At 44.5% G+C, this 18175-nt stretch overlaps 1 protein-coding gene across 2 annotated transcripts in view; it reads left to right on the top strand.

Annotated features, from left to right (window-relative positions):
* prkcha (protein kinase C, eta, a) overlaps positions 1-18175 on the top strand; it is a 219447-nt gene that overhangs the window by 185046 nt on the left and 16226 nt on the right. For both annotated transcript variants that reach the window (XM_043697243.2, XM_043697241.2), the window contains exon 12: positions 4140-4328. In XM_043697243.2, coding sequence (XP_043553178.1) covers positions 4140-4328 — 189 coding nt within the window. The remainder of the gene's footprint in view (positions 1-4139; positions 4329-18175) is intronic.

The following is an 18175-nucleotide window of genomic DNA, read 5'->3' as shown; positions in this document are numbered from 1 at the left end:
TTTAACAGTAAATGCATCTGGCAGTAATGGGAGAATAGCACAATAATGAGCAATGCTTTTTACTGGGGGGTGAGACATGAATGCTTTGGCAGGTCCTGGTCTTCACTGGTCACTGCCAAGATCCTCTCCTGGAAGGGGGTGAGGATTTGAATATCTGGCATCCTATCACCCAACCTGGCTCCCTCAGCCCTTTAGCCATAATGAGAGAAGGGGAGGGATTGAGAGGAGATATAAGCACAACTGTTGTGACAGTAGAGGAAAGGTGGTGAGCTGTCCTGAGTGAGTGAGTAGGCAGCATGGAGACCATGCTGGTTTAGTAATGTGGGGGATTTGGGCTGGCAAAAGAGAGAGTGAGAGAGAAGCTCAACTGAGCTCTGATGAGCGGTGAGTGCCGTAGCAGAGATAGAGGGAGTGTGAGGTAGCGGAGAGCAAACGATGACACTTAACTTGGCAATGTGAAGAAGATCATTCACCTACTTCCTGGACTGTTGGGCCTTCTTCCAGTAGATGGAGACTGCACTGACCTTGGTGGCAACCTCAGTCCAGGCTGGCAGGGTCTGGGAGTGTGGCCTTCTCTTGGAAGCAGACAGCATCTCCTCTGCATGATCCCATCCACCAGGTCTTCCAACCCCCTATCTACATGATGGGGTGATGCTTTCCCCTGCTCAGCCATAAACGAATGAAATGTCTGTAAAAGTGCAGGCCAGTTCCCAATGCCAGCACTTGACTTGGTGCACAATGGCTTTTTAAATATGGTGCTAGCACTAGGGTGCCAGTGTATCCTGGGATTTTCTAGCAGTGGTGAGTAGCTCTGGCTATAGTAAGTGGGCGAATTGAGCTAGCATTGGACAAGAGGGGTGTAGAGACGTGGTGTGTAATTCATGAGGTGAGTTTGGGATGATTGCATGAGAATACCCACTAATGGAGAGAAACTCTTCACAAAAATGACTTTTTGCCAAAACATGGTAAAATTCAGCCCAAAGGTTCCAAACCACATTTTAAGTGGCAATAATGCATAATTACAGAGACATTAGTTTCATGCAACATTCACTGCAAACTATCTGCTCTACATAATGAGAATAGGGTCATTGATAAACTTCCCTCATCTGATTAGCTATAAAGGTTCAGATGTACAAGGATACTGGATTCATTTTAAATTCACACAGTCTCAAAGTCTCACTTCATATCAGTTAAGATATGCAAACAGTCAAGTTTCTCACTGTAATGTTGATAGGCTGGGCTCAGAGCTTTTTTATTTAGTGGAAGTCCTATTTGTGTAAGAGGTTAAAATTCAAATATTAGATAATAGAATACTTTGAAACCTGTCTTACACTGTCACCATCAAGCACTCACCTAGCTCACCTTGGACACGATCAAATGCAACTGGTTTAATAACATTTTAGCTTAAAAAACACTTCAGCTTAACAAAATCAGTCCACATGGCATCAGATAGACTTTGCTAATAATGATCACTGTTTTATTGCAAGTTTCTGTTGAATTCTGTGAACAGTATTGTGCTTTGGAACTTTTCCTTTCAGACTTTGTTAATATGATTCTCATGTTGGGTTTTTAAAGATGTTTAGGAGAAGAGAACATCATAAAATCTAGACTGAATTGCAATTCTGGTCCCTCAAATGAATGACTTCTTTTTTGCATTTATGTGTTTCTAAGTAATTGTGGTTTAGTATTTGAATGTGTGGCCTGACTCAACTTAGCCAGTGCAAAGATTACTGTCATCATAATGGCCTCTATAACTCTGGCCCTCACCACAAACTCTTTAATCACCAATTCCATTTCTCTCCATGACCACTATGATGCTGTGTCTGAGACTGAACCAAACTGTTCGGAATCTCAGATTTGACTCTGACATGAGGCTTCTGGCCACATATTTGCACAATAGCTATTTATTCTCTTAACACTACCTGACACTGCCCTTTTCTGAGCTGTACTGCTGCCAAAGGCCTCATCTTTGTTAACTCTATACTATTATTCCAAAACCTCCAGACCAGCCTTCCATCTTCAAAACTCCATAAATTTAATGTTATCTAAAACTCTGATGCCTGTATAGTAATCCACATTATGTCTCATACACCCATTGTCCTCTATGTTCTTACTTACATTGACCCTGGGTTAAGAAGTGTCTTGATTTTAAAATTCATCTTGTTTTTCAAATCTCCCCCTCCCTACAATCCTTTTAGCCGTTTATTTTGTACTGGCCTCTTGCACTTGCAGATTTGAATACCTCCGCCTTGGTAACCATGGTTTGAGTTGTTAAGTCCTTAGCTTTGGAGCTTCCTGCTTAAACCTCTCTGCCTTATACTACTTCTTCCTTATTTAAGATACTCCTAGCCATGGATGGATTTTATGTCCCTCTTAGTTGGAGGTGGGAGAGGAACCGAAAATATATTGGTTGGGTAATCCACCACCTTTCTGCTCACCCCCAATCCAGTCCCCATAATATTGGAGAGTGGGGGGGAGCTATAGAACTTCATGGGAGCAGTAGAAGGGTGACAGGCCACACACACTCTTGGGCCTATTAAGATTCTTAATGGCCATTTATTGTTCACTGACACCCCTAATCTGTAATGGAAGGCAGACAAGAGTGGGCAAACTGATTTTAACCCTGTCTTGGTTGGGGGCCACCCTGTTTTGAATAGGGAGGGACAGGGGATATCTTCGACACCTCAGAGAACCTCAGGTATAATCATATCCCAACTTTGTTCCTACTCACTGGTCCATCCTAACCAATCCCTCCCTGTCCCAAAGCCCAACCTGGCTGACTCCAGGGACCGCACACTGTTCTCCTGAGGGAACTATTCCATTCCACAGTACTGGTGCTGCTTGGACTATTAAAGCTGCTACCCAGTTGGCTTAACTGCCAGTTCCTAAAGGTGGGACTTCCTTCAGTAATGATGGATGTCCATCCACCCACAGCTTTTATAGGCTGTCTGAAGCACCTGGGGTGGGACTTGTTCAAAACAGGCTGACTATTCTTCTGAGCTGGGAGAGCAGATTATTCCATCCCTCCACCAAGTCCCACAACCGAGTCAAATTGAGCCTACTAAAAACTCTCTGCTTCATCTATCCTTATGTGGCTTGCTGTCCAGTTTTGTTACAAAATGTTCTTGTGAATCTTATGCTCCTGCAATGTGCAAAGTACTAAAAACAAATGCAAGTTATTGTTGTTGCTTTATCATATCGAACCACCTCCCCTCCTACCTCCCTGGCCAGTCAGAGCAGCTCAGTAACGATTCACCAAGCAACCTAATTCAAGTTGGTGAAGCCAGGTCAGAAGTTTACAATTCCTTCCACTCGGTATACAAACCACACCAACTCCATGTCTCACTGTGTGGCAGAAAAGCTGACAACCACGTTCACCAAGGCAAGTGTGTTGCAAAACCAGACACCACTTGCAATCTCGAGGCCATTTAGTCTATGGCACCTGTGCCAGTGCTTTGGAAAAGCTGTATAAATAGTCCAACTCCCCTGAGGTTTTAGCCATGGCCCAGTTTTTTATTTCACTTAAGTACTGTAATTATTCAGGGGTGTGTGGAGAGGTTCTGTTAATGAAAGCAAATACTTCTATCTGAATTTTTGGTTAATTGGTTTATTTATTTATTTAGATATTTTCATTTTCCTTTAGTTGTGCCTGGCACCCTAGACTTAATTATGAGCCATCATCACTCTATCATTCAGTCTAAAATAGTTACTTCAAAAGTATGCTTAAAGGCATGGTATGCCTTAATGAGTCCTTATTCAGTCAAATAATTAATGCCGTAACTCCTGCGCCTACCATCTGTCAAATAGAAGTATAATTTTGGAGCTGTTGTGTGTTTCATGCCTAGTTGAACCCACAGACTCTTTTCTGGGTAGCACATGATGCACAGTAAAAGGTCTGTTGAACACATTTAGATATTGGATAGTACAGCTGAGTTAGGTGAGGCAGATGGAAGTGGCACTGAGGGAGCAAGTGACAGAAGAGTAGATTTCTGTGTCCTCACCAATGGTTTCCTCTATGCTTTTCTTTAATGGTCTCCAACACCTTCAGGCATGAACCAAATATTTCTACCATATTGAAATTTCTGGTTAGTTCCACATGGATAACTTGTTGGATTGACAGGAGTTTTATTTCTGGGCAGATTTTGCAGGAATTGCAGTATGGCTCCTCGGTGGACTGGTGGGCACTCGGTGTGCTGTTGTACGAGATGCTGTGTGGGCAACCACCGTTTGAAGCTGAGAATGAAGATGATCTGTTTGAATCCATTCTGAATGATGAGGTGCTTTACCCAGTCTGGCTGAGTGAACGTGCAATGGCCATCCTGAAAGCAGTAAGTGAAGACCCATTCCCTAACCTTTTATTCGACCCTCAATCAACCCTCAGGAGCAAGGTTGTCTCGACAGGAATAGAATTAACATTTCTGATCTTGAAATAGCCCTAAAATTGTGCATGCAATATTAACTGTCTCTCCAAGGCTCATTTAGCAAATGCCTTTTCTACATGCTACTGATTTGTTATGGCACTGAGGAATTGCTTTGCTCCACTTGAATCCCTTCTCTCCTGAAGCTATTAACTGACAGTGAGTGTTTCTGCTCGAGTCCAATATCCATAAATGTATTTTTATAGCAGCTTTAACATCATAGAACAACATCATAGCAGCATGATAATACATTAGGCCCCATGAGGAGACATCAAGTCAAAAGCTCTGTCAAAGAGTTCAACTTTAAAGAGCTCTTTTGAAGGAGAAGAGTGAGGTAAAGGGTGTAGATAGGGAGTTCCAGAGTTTGGCACAGTCATTGGAGACTTTAAGAACGGGAATAGAAACATGGAAATTAGGAGCAGGAGCCTGCCCTTTGGCCCTTTGAGTCTGCTGCACCATTCAATATGATCTTACCTCAATGTCATATTCTGACTTTCTATCTATACCCCTTGATGGCTTTAAAACCAAAACAATGTATCTATCTCTTCCTTGAATATCAGAATGCTCATAAGATTAGAATGAGAGGTGTGCAGAGATCTCGAAGGCTTGTTGTTTTGAAGCAAATTACTGAGATAGTGAGGGGAGAAGTCACGGTGACATTGAAAAACAAGGATATGTATTTTAAAATGGAGGTGTCGCTTGCGCAGGAGCCATTGTAGATGAGTGAGCACAGGAGTGTTAGGGGATGGTACAATGTGCAAAATGGGACATAGGGAAACAGAGTTTTGAATGAGCTCCAGTTGAGAGTGTAGAATGTGGAAGGCAAGTCAGGAGTGGGTTGGAATAGTCAGATCTTGCAGTAAAAAAAGTTATGAGTGAAGCTTTCTGCAGCAGGTAAGCTGAGACAAAGGTGAAGTCAGGCAATCTTAGAAATTGTTGCTCTTTGTAAGAATGTACAAATGTATTTGAAATCTCATTTTGGGATTAAACATAACCTCAAAGTTGCCAGCAGGTCTGATTTTGCTTCAGACAGTAGCTAGACAGAAGGATGGAGGCAGTAGCTGGGGAACAGAGCATGGAGCAGGGCCCAAACCATGGCTTCAGTGTTTCCTTGGAGAAACATTATTCTTATCCAGTATTGGATGTGAGATAACAACAGTAGAAGAGTCACAATAGGTGGTGGTGAGAGAGAGCTGGCTGTCATCAGCATGTATATGAAAACTAACACTGTTTGTGGATAATATCACTGAGGGGCACTGTGTAGATGAGGAATGGGATGGGCGAAGGATTGACCATTGATGCCCACCAGAGATCATGGTGCAGGAGCAAGAAGAGAAGTCTTTGTAAATTAAACTGGGGCTGAGAGTAAAGAAATAGGTATGGAACCTGTCAAGAGCAGTTCCCCCCAATTGGATGAGAGTGGGGAAATGTTTGAACAGAATGCTGTGGTCAACCATGTCTCAAAAGCAGTCAACAGTTCAAACAGGATAATGAGGGAATTGTTACCATTTGCACAGTCACAACCAATATAATTTTTCTCTTTAATGAGAGCTGTTTGTACAGAAGTTCCAGTCGATCATTGGTCTGACATGTTGAGCAGGGGCTGGTTTTGAAATGCTGACCCCAATTCGAGCACCTTCATTTGGTGGCTAGACTGAGATCAGTTAATTCAGTTGTGACTCTCAGTCCAGTGCTGAGGTAGTGCTGCACTGACTGTGATGTTGTTTCCTGCCATCTCTGCACAAGTTTTTTGCTGCATTTCTTCCATTACACAAATGACTAGGCTTCAAAAGTACTCCCTTGGTTACAAAGTGCTTTAGGATGTCCTGAGGTGTGACATAAATGTAAGTCTACTTTTTTCTTGTAATTCAGCACAGAGTAGGAAGTGGACCTGACATTTTACAGTGTTATTTGGCTCAGTGCTGTTCTGGACATTGTTTTACATTGTTTTGTTTATCGAGAGATAAATGGACTGCAGCAATTTAAGAAGACAGCTCACCATCACCTTCTCAAGGGCAACTAGGGATGTGCAATAAATGCTGGCCAGCTAGCGATGTCCACATCCCACAAATAAATTTTAAAAAAGATAAATCTACCAACCGAATGAAAGAGGCAATTCTATTAGAATTGTTTCCATTCTGAAATTGACCCTAATAAAAGCGAAATATTCCTTATCTCATGCCTTGCAACAGATAGCACTGTCTTCGTACTCGGGGAAAGTACCTGAATGGTACAGCACTTTAACCCAGTGCAACCCAGATGGTTTACACATTGTATTCCTGGTCAGGTTCATTGGAAAAATTAAACAGACAACATGTCTGTTGTGTACATCAGCAGAGCATCTTAGAACAGCATTGTAAGACCCATGAGAATATGATAGTTATCAGGGTGGGGAAAGAACCTGGAGAATGACCTGAATAAATCAAAAGAACAAAGTACCACAGCACGATATGATACAGAAATAAGCCATCAGTCATTTCTTTGGTTTAGACTCATAGAACACAGAACAATACAGTGCAGAACAGGCTCCTCGGCCCTGGATATTGCGCTCACCTTTGAACTAGTCTAAGCCCATCCCCCTACACTATCCCAACATCATCCATTTGCTTATCCAATGACTGTTAAAATGCCCCTAATGTGGCTGAGTTAACTACATTGGCAGGCAGAGCATTCCATGCCTTTACCACTCTCTGAATAAAGAACCTGCCTCTGACAGCTGTCTTAAATCTATCACCCCTCAATTTGCAGCTCTGCTCCCTCATACAACCCAACGTCGTCATCCTAGGAAAAAGACACTCACTGTCCACCCGATCTAATCCTCTGATCATCTTTTATGTCTCTATTAAATTCTCTCCTAGCCTCTATCTCTCCAATGAGAACAGACCTAAGTCCCTCAGCCTTTCCTCATAAGATTATCCCTCCATACCAGGCAACATCCTGGTAAATCTCCTCTGCACCTTTTCCAATGCTTCCACATCCTTCCTGTAATGGGGCAACCAGAACTGTACACAATATTCCAAGTGTGGTCGCTTGTATAGTTGCAGCATGACATCACAGCTCCAGAACTCAATCCCTCTACCAATAAACCGTAACACACTGTACATCTTCTTAACAGCACTATCCACCTGGGTGGTAACTTTCAGGGATCTATGTACATGGACTCCAAGATCCCTCTGCACATCCACACTACCAAGAATCTTTCCATTGACCCAGTATTCTGCCTTCCTGTTAATCTTCCCAAATTGAATCAGCTCACATTTATCTGCATTGAACTCCATCTGCCACCTCTCAGACCAATTCTGCAGTTTATCCAAGTCCCTCTGCAACCTGGAACATCTTTCCATACTATCCACTACTCCACCGATTTTAGTGTCATCTGCAAATTTACTAAACTATCACCTATGCCTGCATCTAAGTCATTTATAAAAATGACAACCAGCAGTGGTCCCAAAACAGATCCTTGTGGCACTAGTAACCGGACTCCAGGCTGAATATTTTCTATCAACCACCACTCGCAGCCTTCTTTCAGAAAGCCAGTTTCTAATCCAAACTGCTAAATCACCCTCAATTCCATGCCTCTGCATTTTCTCGAACAGCCAACTATGTGGAACCTTATCAAAGGCTTTACTGAAGACTATGTATACCACATCAACTGCCCTACCCTCATCTACATGCTTGGTCACCTTGTCAAAAAACTCAATGAGGTTTGTGAGATACGACCTGCCCTTGACAAAGCCATGTTGACTATCTCCAATCGAATTGTTGTTTGTGAGATGATTGTAAATCATTTCCCTTATAATCCTGTCCAAAACTTTTCCTGCAACAGACGTAAGGCTCCCTTGGTCTATAATTACCTGGGTCATCTCTACTGCCCTTCTTGAACAAGGGTACAACATTTGCAATCCTCCAGTCCACTGGTACTAAACCTGTAGACAATGACGACCCAAAGATCAAAGCCAAAGGCTCTGCTATCTCTTAGGAGGAGAAAGTGAGGTCTGCAGATGCTGGAGATCAAAGTTGAAACTTTATTGCTGGAACAGCACAGCAGGTCAGGCAGCATCCAGGGAACAGGAGATTCGACGTTTCGGACACAGGGCCTTCTTCAGGAATGAGCAGAGAGTGTTCAGCAGGAGAAGATAAAAGGTAGGGAGGAGGGACTTGGAGGAGGGGCGTTGGAAATGTGATAGGTGGAAAGAGGTCAAGGTGAGGGTGATAGGTCGGAGTAGGATGGAGGCGGAGAGGTCAAGAAGAAGACTGCAGGTCAGGAAGGCGGTGCCGGGCTGGAGGGATTCGGCTGAGACAAGGTGGGGGGAGGGGGGATGAAGAAACTGGTGAAGTCCAAGTTCATCCCCTGTGGTTGGAGAGTTCCCAGTCGGAAGATAAGACGCTCCTCCTCCGACCGTCGCGTTGTTGTGGTTTAGCGGTGGATGAGTCCAATGACCTGCATATCCTCGGTGGAGTGGGAGGGGGAGTTGAAATGCTGTGCTACAGGGTGGTTGGGTTGGTTCGTCCGGGTGGCCCAGAGGTGCTCTCTGAATCGCTCCGCAAGTAGGCGGCCTGTGCCCAGAGGTGCTCTCTGAATCGCTCCGCAAGTAGGCGGCCTGTGCCCAGAGGTGCTCTCTGAATCGCTCCGCAAGTAGGCGGCCTGTGCCCAGAGGTGCTCTCTGAATCGCTCCGCAAGTAGGCGGCCTGTGCCCAGAGGTGCTCTCCGCCTACTTGCGGAGCGATTCAGAGAGCACCTCTGGGCCACCCGAACGAACCAACCCAACCACCCTGTAGCACAGCATTTCAACTCCCCCTCCCACTCCACCGAGGATATGCAGGTCATTGGACTCATCCACCGCCAAACTACAACAACGCGACGGTCGGAGGAGGAGCGTCTTATCTTCCGACTGGGAACTCTCCAACCACAGGGGATGAACTTGGACTTCACCAGTTTCTTCATCCCCCCTCCCCCCACCTTGTCTCAGCCGAATCCCTCCAGCCCGGCACCGCCTTCCTGACCTGCAGTCTTCTTCTTGACCTCTCCGCCTCCATCCTACTCCGACCTATCACCCTCACCTTGACCTCTTTCCACTATCACATTTCCAACGCCCCTCCTCCAAGTCCCTCCTCCCTACCTTTTATCTTCTCCTGCTGAACACTCTCTGCTCATTCCTGAAGAAGGGCCTGTGCCCGAAACGTCGAATCTCCTGTTCCCTGGATGCTGCCTGACCTGCTGTGCTGTTCCAGCAATAAAGCTTCAACTCTGCTATCTCTTCCCTACCTTCCCAGAGAATCCTCAGATAAATCCCATCCGGCCCAGGGGACATATCTACTTTCACACCACCTAGAATTGATAACACCTCCTTCTTACTAACTTCAATCCTTTCTGGTCTAATAGCCCGTATCTCAGTCTTCTCCTCTACAATGTTCTCCTTTTCCTGAGTGAAAACTGATGGGAAATATTCGTTTAGCACCTCTCCGATCTCCATAGGGTCCACACACAACTTGCCACTTGTGTCTTTAACTGGCCCTATTCCTGCCCTTCCTGAAGAAGGGCTTATGCCCAAAACATCAATTCTCCTGCTCCTCGGATGCTGCCTGGCCTGCTGTGTTTTTCCAGCACCACATTTTTCAACTCTGGTACCCCAGCATCTGCAGTCCTCACTTTCTCCTATTCCTACCCTAGTCATCCTTGTATTCCTCACATACCTAGAGAAAGCTTTAGAGTTCTCCTTTGTTCTACTTGCTAAAGACTGCTCTTGTCCCCTCCATGCTCCTCTTAACTCTCTCTTTGAATCCTTCCTAGCTAATCTGTATCTCTCCATCTTGTCTCAATGTCACATAAGCCACAATTGTCTGCTTAACACGAGATACAATTTCTTTAGTAAATCACGGTTTCCTTACCTTATCACTTCCTCCCTACCTGACAGGGACATACCTATCAAGGACATGCAATATCTGTTCCTTAAACCAGCTCCATAATTCGATTGTCCCCTTCTGCTGCAGTTTGCTTCCCCGTTCTATGCCTCCTAAGTCTTAGGCCAAAACAATGACTGCAGATGTTGGAAACCAGATTCTGGAGTAGAGTGGTGCTGGAAAAGCACAGCAGTTCAGGCAGCATCCGAGGAGCAGAAAAATCAACGTTTCGGGCGAAAGCCCTCCATCAGGAATACAATATAATTCCCCTTCCCCATATATAGCTCTTGATCTGTGGCATGTACCTATCCCTTTCCATCGCTAAACTAAACGTAACCAAATTATGTTCACTCTTCCAAAGCGCTCACCTACCCCTAAATCAAACACCTGGCCTGGTTCATTACCAAGTACCAAATTCAGTGTGGCCTCCCCTCTTGTTGGCCCTTCGTCAGGAAACCCTCCTGCACCCATTGGACAAAAACTGATCCATCCGATGCACTAGAGTTATAGCATTTCCAGTCAATGTTGGGGAAGTTAAAGTCCCCCATATGGCCACCCTGTTCATAGAACATAGAACATAGAAGAATACAGCGCAGTACAGGCCCTTCGGCCCTCGATGTTGCGCCGATCCAAGCCCACCTAACCTACACTAGCCCACTATCCTCTATATGCCTATCCAATGCCCGCTTAAATGCCCATAATGAGGGAGAGTCCACCACTGCTACTGGCAGGGCATTCCATGAACTCACGACTCGCTGAGTAAAGAACCTACCCCTAACATCTGTCCTATACCTACCCCCCTTAATTTAAAGCTATGCCCCCTTGTAATAGCTGACTCCACACGTGGAAAAAAGATTCTCACTGTCGACCCTATCTAAACCCCTAATCATCTTGTACACCTCTATCAAGTCACCCCTAAACCTTCTTTTCTCCAATGAAAACAACCTAAGTGCCTCAGCCTTTCCTCATACGATCTTTCTACCATACCAGGCAACATCCTGGTAAACCTCCTCTGCACCCGTTCCAGTGCCTCCACATCCTTCCTATAGTATGGCGACCAAAACTGCACACAATACTCCAGATGCGGCCGCACCAGAGTCTTATACAACTGCAACATGACCTCAGTACTCCGGAACTCAATTCCTCTACCAATAAAAGCCAGTATGCCATATGCCTTCTTCACCGCACTGTTTACCTGGGTGGCAACTTTCAAAGATCTGTGTACATGGACACCAAGATCCCTCTGCTCATCCACACTACCAAGTATCCGACCATTAGCCCAGTACCCCATCTTTTTGTTACTCTTACCAAAGTGAATCACCTCACACTTAGCTACATTGAACTCCATTTGCCACCTTTCTGCCCAGTTCTGCAGCTTATCTATATCCCGCTGTAACCTGCCACATCCTTCCTCACTGTCTACAACTCCTCCGACTTTCGGTTCATCCGCAAACTTGCTCACCCAACCTTCTAACCCCTCCTCCAGGTCATTTATAAAAATGACAAACAGCAATGGTCCCAAAACAGATCCTTGCGGAACACCACTAGTGACGGCACTCCAAGATCAACCTTTGCCATCGACTACTACCCTCTGTCTTCTTCCAGCCAGCCAACTCCTAATCCAAACCTCCAACTCACCCTCAATGCTATACCTCCGTATTTTTTGCAGTAGTCTACCATGGGGAACCTTATCAAATGCCTTACTAAAATCCATATACACCACATCTACCGCTTTCCCCTCGTCCACCTCCTTAGTCACCTTCTCAAAGAATTCAATAAGGTTTGTGAGGCACGACCTGCCCTTCACAAAACCATGCTGACTATTCTTGATCACATTATTCCTATCCAGGTGTTCATAAATCCTATCCCTTACAATTCTCTCTAAGATTTTACCCACAACAGAAGTGAGACTCACCGGCCAATAGTTACTAGGGTTATTCCTACTCCCCTTCTTGAACAAGGGAACCACATTTGCTAGCCTCCAATCTTCTGGCACTACTCCTGTAGACAACGAGGACATAAAAATCAAGGCCAATGGCTCTGCAATCTCCTCCCTTGCTTCCCAGAGAATCCTAGGATAAATGCCATCAGGCCCAGGGGACTTATCTATTTTTACCCTTTGCAGAATTTCCAACACCTCTTCCCTACATACCTCAAAGCCATCCATTCTACTTAATTGTGACTCAGTATTCACATTGACAACAATGTCCTGTACCTGATTGAATACTGACGAAAAGTATTCATTCAGTGTCTCCCCAATCTCTTCAGCCTCCACACGCAACTTCCCACTACTATCCTTGACTGGACCTATTCCTACCCTAGTCATTCTTTTATTCCTGACATACCTATAGAAAGCCTTAGGGTTTTCCCTAATCCTACCAACTAAGGACCTTTCATGTCCCCTCCTTGCTGCTCTTAGCTCTCTCTTCAGGTCCTTCCTGGCTACCTTATAACTCTCAATCGCCCCAATTGAACCTTCACGCCTCATCTTTACATAGGCCGCCCTCTTCCATTTAACAAGGGATTCCAATTCCTTATTAAACCTTATTAAAGGCTCCCTCACACGACCCTTTCCTCCCTGCCTGACGGGTACATACTTATCAAGGACACTCAATAGTTGCTCCTTGAACAAGTTCCACATATCAATTACGCCCTTGCCTTGAAGCTTACTTTTCCAAGCTTACATCCTAAGTCATGCCTCACCGCATCATAATTTCCCTGCCCCCAGCTATAACTCTTGCCCTGTAGTGCACACTTATCCCTCTCCATCACTAGAGTAAAAGTCACCGAATTGTGGTCACTGTCCCCAAAGTGCTCACCTACCTCTAATTCTAACACCTGGCCTGGTTCATTACCCAGAACCAAATCCAATATGGCCTCACCTCTTGTTGGCCTATCTACATATTGTGTCAGGAAACCCTCCTGCACATATTGGACAAACACTGACCCATCTAACGAACTTGAGCTATAGCTTTCCCAATCAATATCAGGAAAGTTAAAGTCCCCCATAACAACCACCCTATTACTTTCACTCTTCTCTTGAATCATCCTCGCAATCCTTTCTTCTACGTTTCTAGGACTATTAGGAGGCCTGTCAAAAACTCCTAACAGGGTGAGCTCACCTTTCCTATTCCTAACCTCTGCCCAAACTACCTCAGATGGCGAGTCTTCATCCATCGTCCTTTCCACCACTGTAATACTATCTTTGACAAGCAATGCCACACCTCCCCCTCTTTTACCCCCACCTCTGACCCTACTAAAACATTTAAACCCTGGAACCTGCAACAGCCAATCCTGTCCCTGTTCTACCCATGTCTCGGTAATAGCCACAACATCGAAATCCCAGGTACCAACCCACGCTGCAAGTTCATCTACCTTATTTCGTATACTTCTTGCATTGAAGTATACACACTTCAAGCCAATCCTCTCCTCCACATCCCTGGAACTCTGCGGAGGCCTATTAAAAAAACCTCCCAGCAGTGTGGCCACTCCTCTCCTGTTTCTCACCTCAGCCCATACCACCTCAGTAGACGACTCCTTGTCAAAAGTTCTTTCAGCCGCCATTATAATGTCCTTGACTAACAAGGCCACACCTTCCCCTCTTTTACCACCTTCCCTGATCTTAATGAAAGATCTAAACCCTGGAACCTGCATCATCCATTCCTGACCCTGCTCTATCCATGTCTCCAAAATGGCCACAACATCGAAGTCCCAGCTATCTATCCATGCTGCAAGCTCACCTACCTTATTCCAGATACTCCTGGCGTTGAAGTAGACACACTTCAAACCAACTTGCTGTCTGCAATCACACTCCTGTGACCATGAAATCCTGTCCATGCCCTCCCTACTCACATCCTCTTGTGCACTGCAACCACACCACAGGTTCCCATCCCCCTGCTGAGCTCAAGCTGGTGGGACAGGGAGTGCCATTTAAACCTGAATTCTGTGTTTATTTTGTACCTTAATTGCTATCTTTAATATTTAAATGCTTTGGTATCATTTGAGAAAAGTGGAAAATTTAACTTGTGTATATATACCAGAATTGTTGCCTCTAGTTTTCATTTTCTCACCCAGCCTATCTGTTGGGACCCTCAGCTGTGTCTCTTGTCTCCTCAGGTCATAAATAATGGGGTTTTTCACATCTGCTTCGTGTATTTATTTTTACTTCAATTTCTTAAGTATTTCCAACTTTGATTTGCTGTTACAGTTAGTACATTGAGATTTGACAAAGCATGTTTTTGGATTGTAGCGATAGTAATGAGATAAGCCAAAAAGGAAGTGAAAAGGTCGAGCCACCGAAGCTGCACAGAAGTGTTGCCCTGGCGTGGTGGCAGTTATATCAGAGATAAACTGTTATCGCTGTGGGTCAAACCTGGTACATCGCAAACATCACTGACAGCGCATTTCCTTTAGATAGGTCAAGAAGATAATGTTGTATCTACAGAGTGTATAAAATCCAACCCTCTTCCATGAATCATCTGTTGATGCTCTGAGGTTGAGCAGATCTGGTTCCGAGGAACCATGTTGCAACACGCTCTATTAAGACTTCCATTTTAGCTTCAAAAATGAGCTAACATCTGAGAAACTTACCCTTACTTGTCCAGATCATAACTTGTTTAGATATCCGGGGTTTTTAAAAAAAAATTGTTCTTGTGACTTAAGCATCGCTGGCAAGGCCTGCATTTGTTACCTATCCTTCATTGTGCTTGTGCCGGCTTAAACCATTGAAGTCCAAATAGTGTGGGAACATCCACAGTGTAGCTAGGAAGGGATTCCAGGGTTTTGATCCCAAGGTAATGAGGGAATGATAATATAGTTCCAAGTCAGGTGACTTTGAGGAGAGCTTGCAAGTGGTGGTGTTCTCATGTAGCTGCTGCCCTTGTCTTTCTCAGTGGTAGAGGTCACTGCTTTGCAAGTTGCTGCATTGCCTTTTTTAGTGGCGCATTGCCTTTTATAGTGTACCAGTGAAGGACAGAGCAAATGTCTGAGGGTGTGCTTTCCCCTGGATGGCTTCTTGAACATTGTTAGAGTTGCACTAATCCAGGCAATCAGAGTATTCCATTCCACTCCTGACTGGTACCTTGGACAGGCTCCAGGGAGTTGAAAAGTGTGATAACTGCAGAATTGCCAGCCTCTGACTTGGTCCTGCAACCACAATGTTTTTATCACTGGTTAGTTAAGTTTCTGATCAGTGGTAACTTTCAAGATGTTGACAACAGGGAATTCTGCAGTTGTATATAAAGGGGTGGGGGGATGGTTAGGTTCCCTCCAACTTTGGCTGGTCATGATCTGGCAGTTTTTTTTAATCATTCCTTGAATGTGAATATTGCTGGTCAAGCTGGAATTAATTACACATCCATAACTGGCCTTAGTAGTTGATGGCATGTTGCCTTCTTGAAGAGTTGCAGTCCTTGGGGTGTAAGTACAGCCACAGTGTGGTTAGGAAGGGGGGGTTCCATAATATTGACCCAGTGACACTGAAGGCATTTCATATGTTTACAAGTCAGGATGGTGAGCAACTTGGAGCAGAATTGGCAGATGGTTGTATTCCCATATATCTGCTGACCTTTGTCCTTTTAATGATAGTGGTCGTGGGTTTCAAAGTGGCTGTCGGAGGAGTCTGGGTGAGCTATTGCAGCACACCTTGCAAATGGTACACACTGCTGCCACTGAGCAGATATGATGAAAGGATTGAATATTGAAGGTGGTGGATGGGGTGCCAATCGAGCAAGCTGCTTAACCTGGATGTTGTCAAACTTCTTGAATTTTGTTGCAGCTGCATTCATCCAGACAGGTGGGAAGTATATCATCACATCATTGATTTGTGCTTTGTAGATGGTCTGGGGAGACGGGGAGTGAATTACCTTCTGCAGAATCCCCAGCCTCTGACCTGCTCATATAGCTCCAGTTGTATGGCCCCAGTTTAGTTCCTGGTCAATGGTAACTGTGGTGATTGTAATGAGGTCAGCCAGCTGGACCTCACAGAATGAGTTCCCTGATTGGTGCAATAAATGAGATAGTGAATCTCTGGTCCCTGACTCTGATTGAGGTAGTACTATAGTCAAAGACTGTTCATGTGTAAATAAATGGCATCTTACTGACAGGTACCTGCCTCTGTGGAGCTAATTCAGTAACCTTCTGGATGTTGATCATGGGGGACCCAGTGACTGTAGTGCTATTGAATATCAAACGGATTTGCTTGTGTTCTTTCTTGATTGCACTGTTGATGACACCTTACATCATCCTGATATGTATTAACGATCTAGATCTTGATATGCAGAAGAAAATTTCCAAGTTTGCAGATGACACTAAAAGAACAGTGAAGAGAATAGTGTGGAACTCTGTAAGGACATTGATAGGTTGGTGATGTGGGTAGATAGGAGGCAGATAAGGTTCAATGCAGAAAAGTGTGTGAGGTGATACACTTTGGTCATAACAGTGAAAAGCAACATAAAATTGGGGTAATGTTTTAAAGGGGGTGCAGGAGCAGAAGGATATGAGAGAATATATGCACAGATCATTGATGGTGACGGGACAGGTGAACAGAGCAGTAAGAAAGGCATGCAGTGTTATCCACTTTATTAACGGGGCATAGAGTACAAGAACAAGGAGGTGATGCTGAACTAATACAAGACACTTGTGAGACCACAGCTGGAGTATTGCATGCAGTTGTGGATGTCACGTTGTAGGACAGACATGAATGCATTGGAGAGAATGCAAAAGTGACTTCCTCGAATGGTTTCTGGTCTGAGAAACTTCAGCCAAGGGGATAGATTGAAGAAGTTGAACTGCTCTCCCTGAAGAGAAGAAAACTGAGAGGAGATCTGCTTGATATCAGTATCATGTGTGTGAAGCCACTTGTAACCCACTCATTACCAATCGTAAAAGAAACAAGAACAAGAGGATGTAGGCTTAAAGTGATGTGCAAACAAAGCTAGGCTGATGTGAGAAAAATCTTTTCCAAATGATGAATGTTTCGGATATGGAATGCAATACCTGGAAATGTGATGGAGTCAGATTTAGTTGAGGCAATCAAGAGGATCTTTTGTTTTGAATAGTAATGGTATGCAGGGATGTAGGGAAAAGACAGAAGATTGACACTAGATAAAGAGCTAGGGCAAATGGACTCCTCCTTTGCAATAGCAATTCTCTACTTCTGTGATAACTTTGCAGGTGATCCAGAGTAGACTGGGGCAGTAATTAGTTGGATTAAATTTGTTCTGCTTTTGTGTAGAAGACATATCTGAGCAATTTTCCACATTGTCAGGTAAATGCCAATGTTGTAGTTGTAATGGAAAAGCTTCACTAGGGCAGCTAGTTCTGGAGCACAAGTCTTCAGTAGTGTTGTTGTCAAGGCACATAGCCTTTGCAGTATCCAGTGCTTTACAGTATCGAGTGAATTGGATTGATTGGAAGCTGGTAATTGTGATACTAGGGATCTCTCACTGAGGCCAAGATGAATCATCCACTCAGTACTTCTGACTGAAGACTATTGCAAGTGCCTTACCTTTTGCACTGATGTGCTGGGCTCTCCCATCATTGGGAATGGTGATATTTGTGGATCCTCCTCCTTTACTGAGTTGTTGAATTGTCCATCACCACTGATGACTGACAATTTTAGAACTGCAGAGCTTAGATCTGATATGTTGGGATGAATTCACTTAGTTCTGTCTGTTGCATGCGGCTTCCACTGTTTGACATACAATTAATATGGTTTGGTGCTTCACCAGGTTGACACCTCTGTTTTTAGGTATGCCTGGTGCTGCTCCTGGCATGCCCTCCTGCACTCGCCATAGAAACAGGATTGATCCCCTGGCTTGATGGTAATGGTTAAGTGAGGGACATGCTGGGCCATG

Source organism: Chiloscyllium plagiosum, unplaced genomic scaffold (genome assembly GCF_037043375.1).
Source record: "Chiloscyllium plagiosum isolate Xiang-an unplaced genomic scaffold, Cpla_swu_hap1 HiC_scaffold_8, whole genome shotgun sequence".
NCBI lineage: Eukaryota > Metazoa > Chordata > Chondrichthyes > Orectolobiformes > Hemiscylliidae > Chiloscyllium > Chiloscyllium plagiosum.
This window is presented reverse-complemented; position numbering and strand designations above follow the sequence as displayed.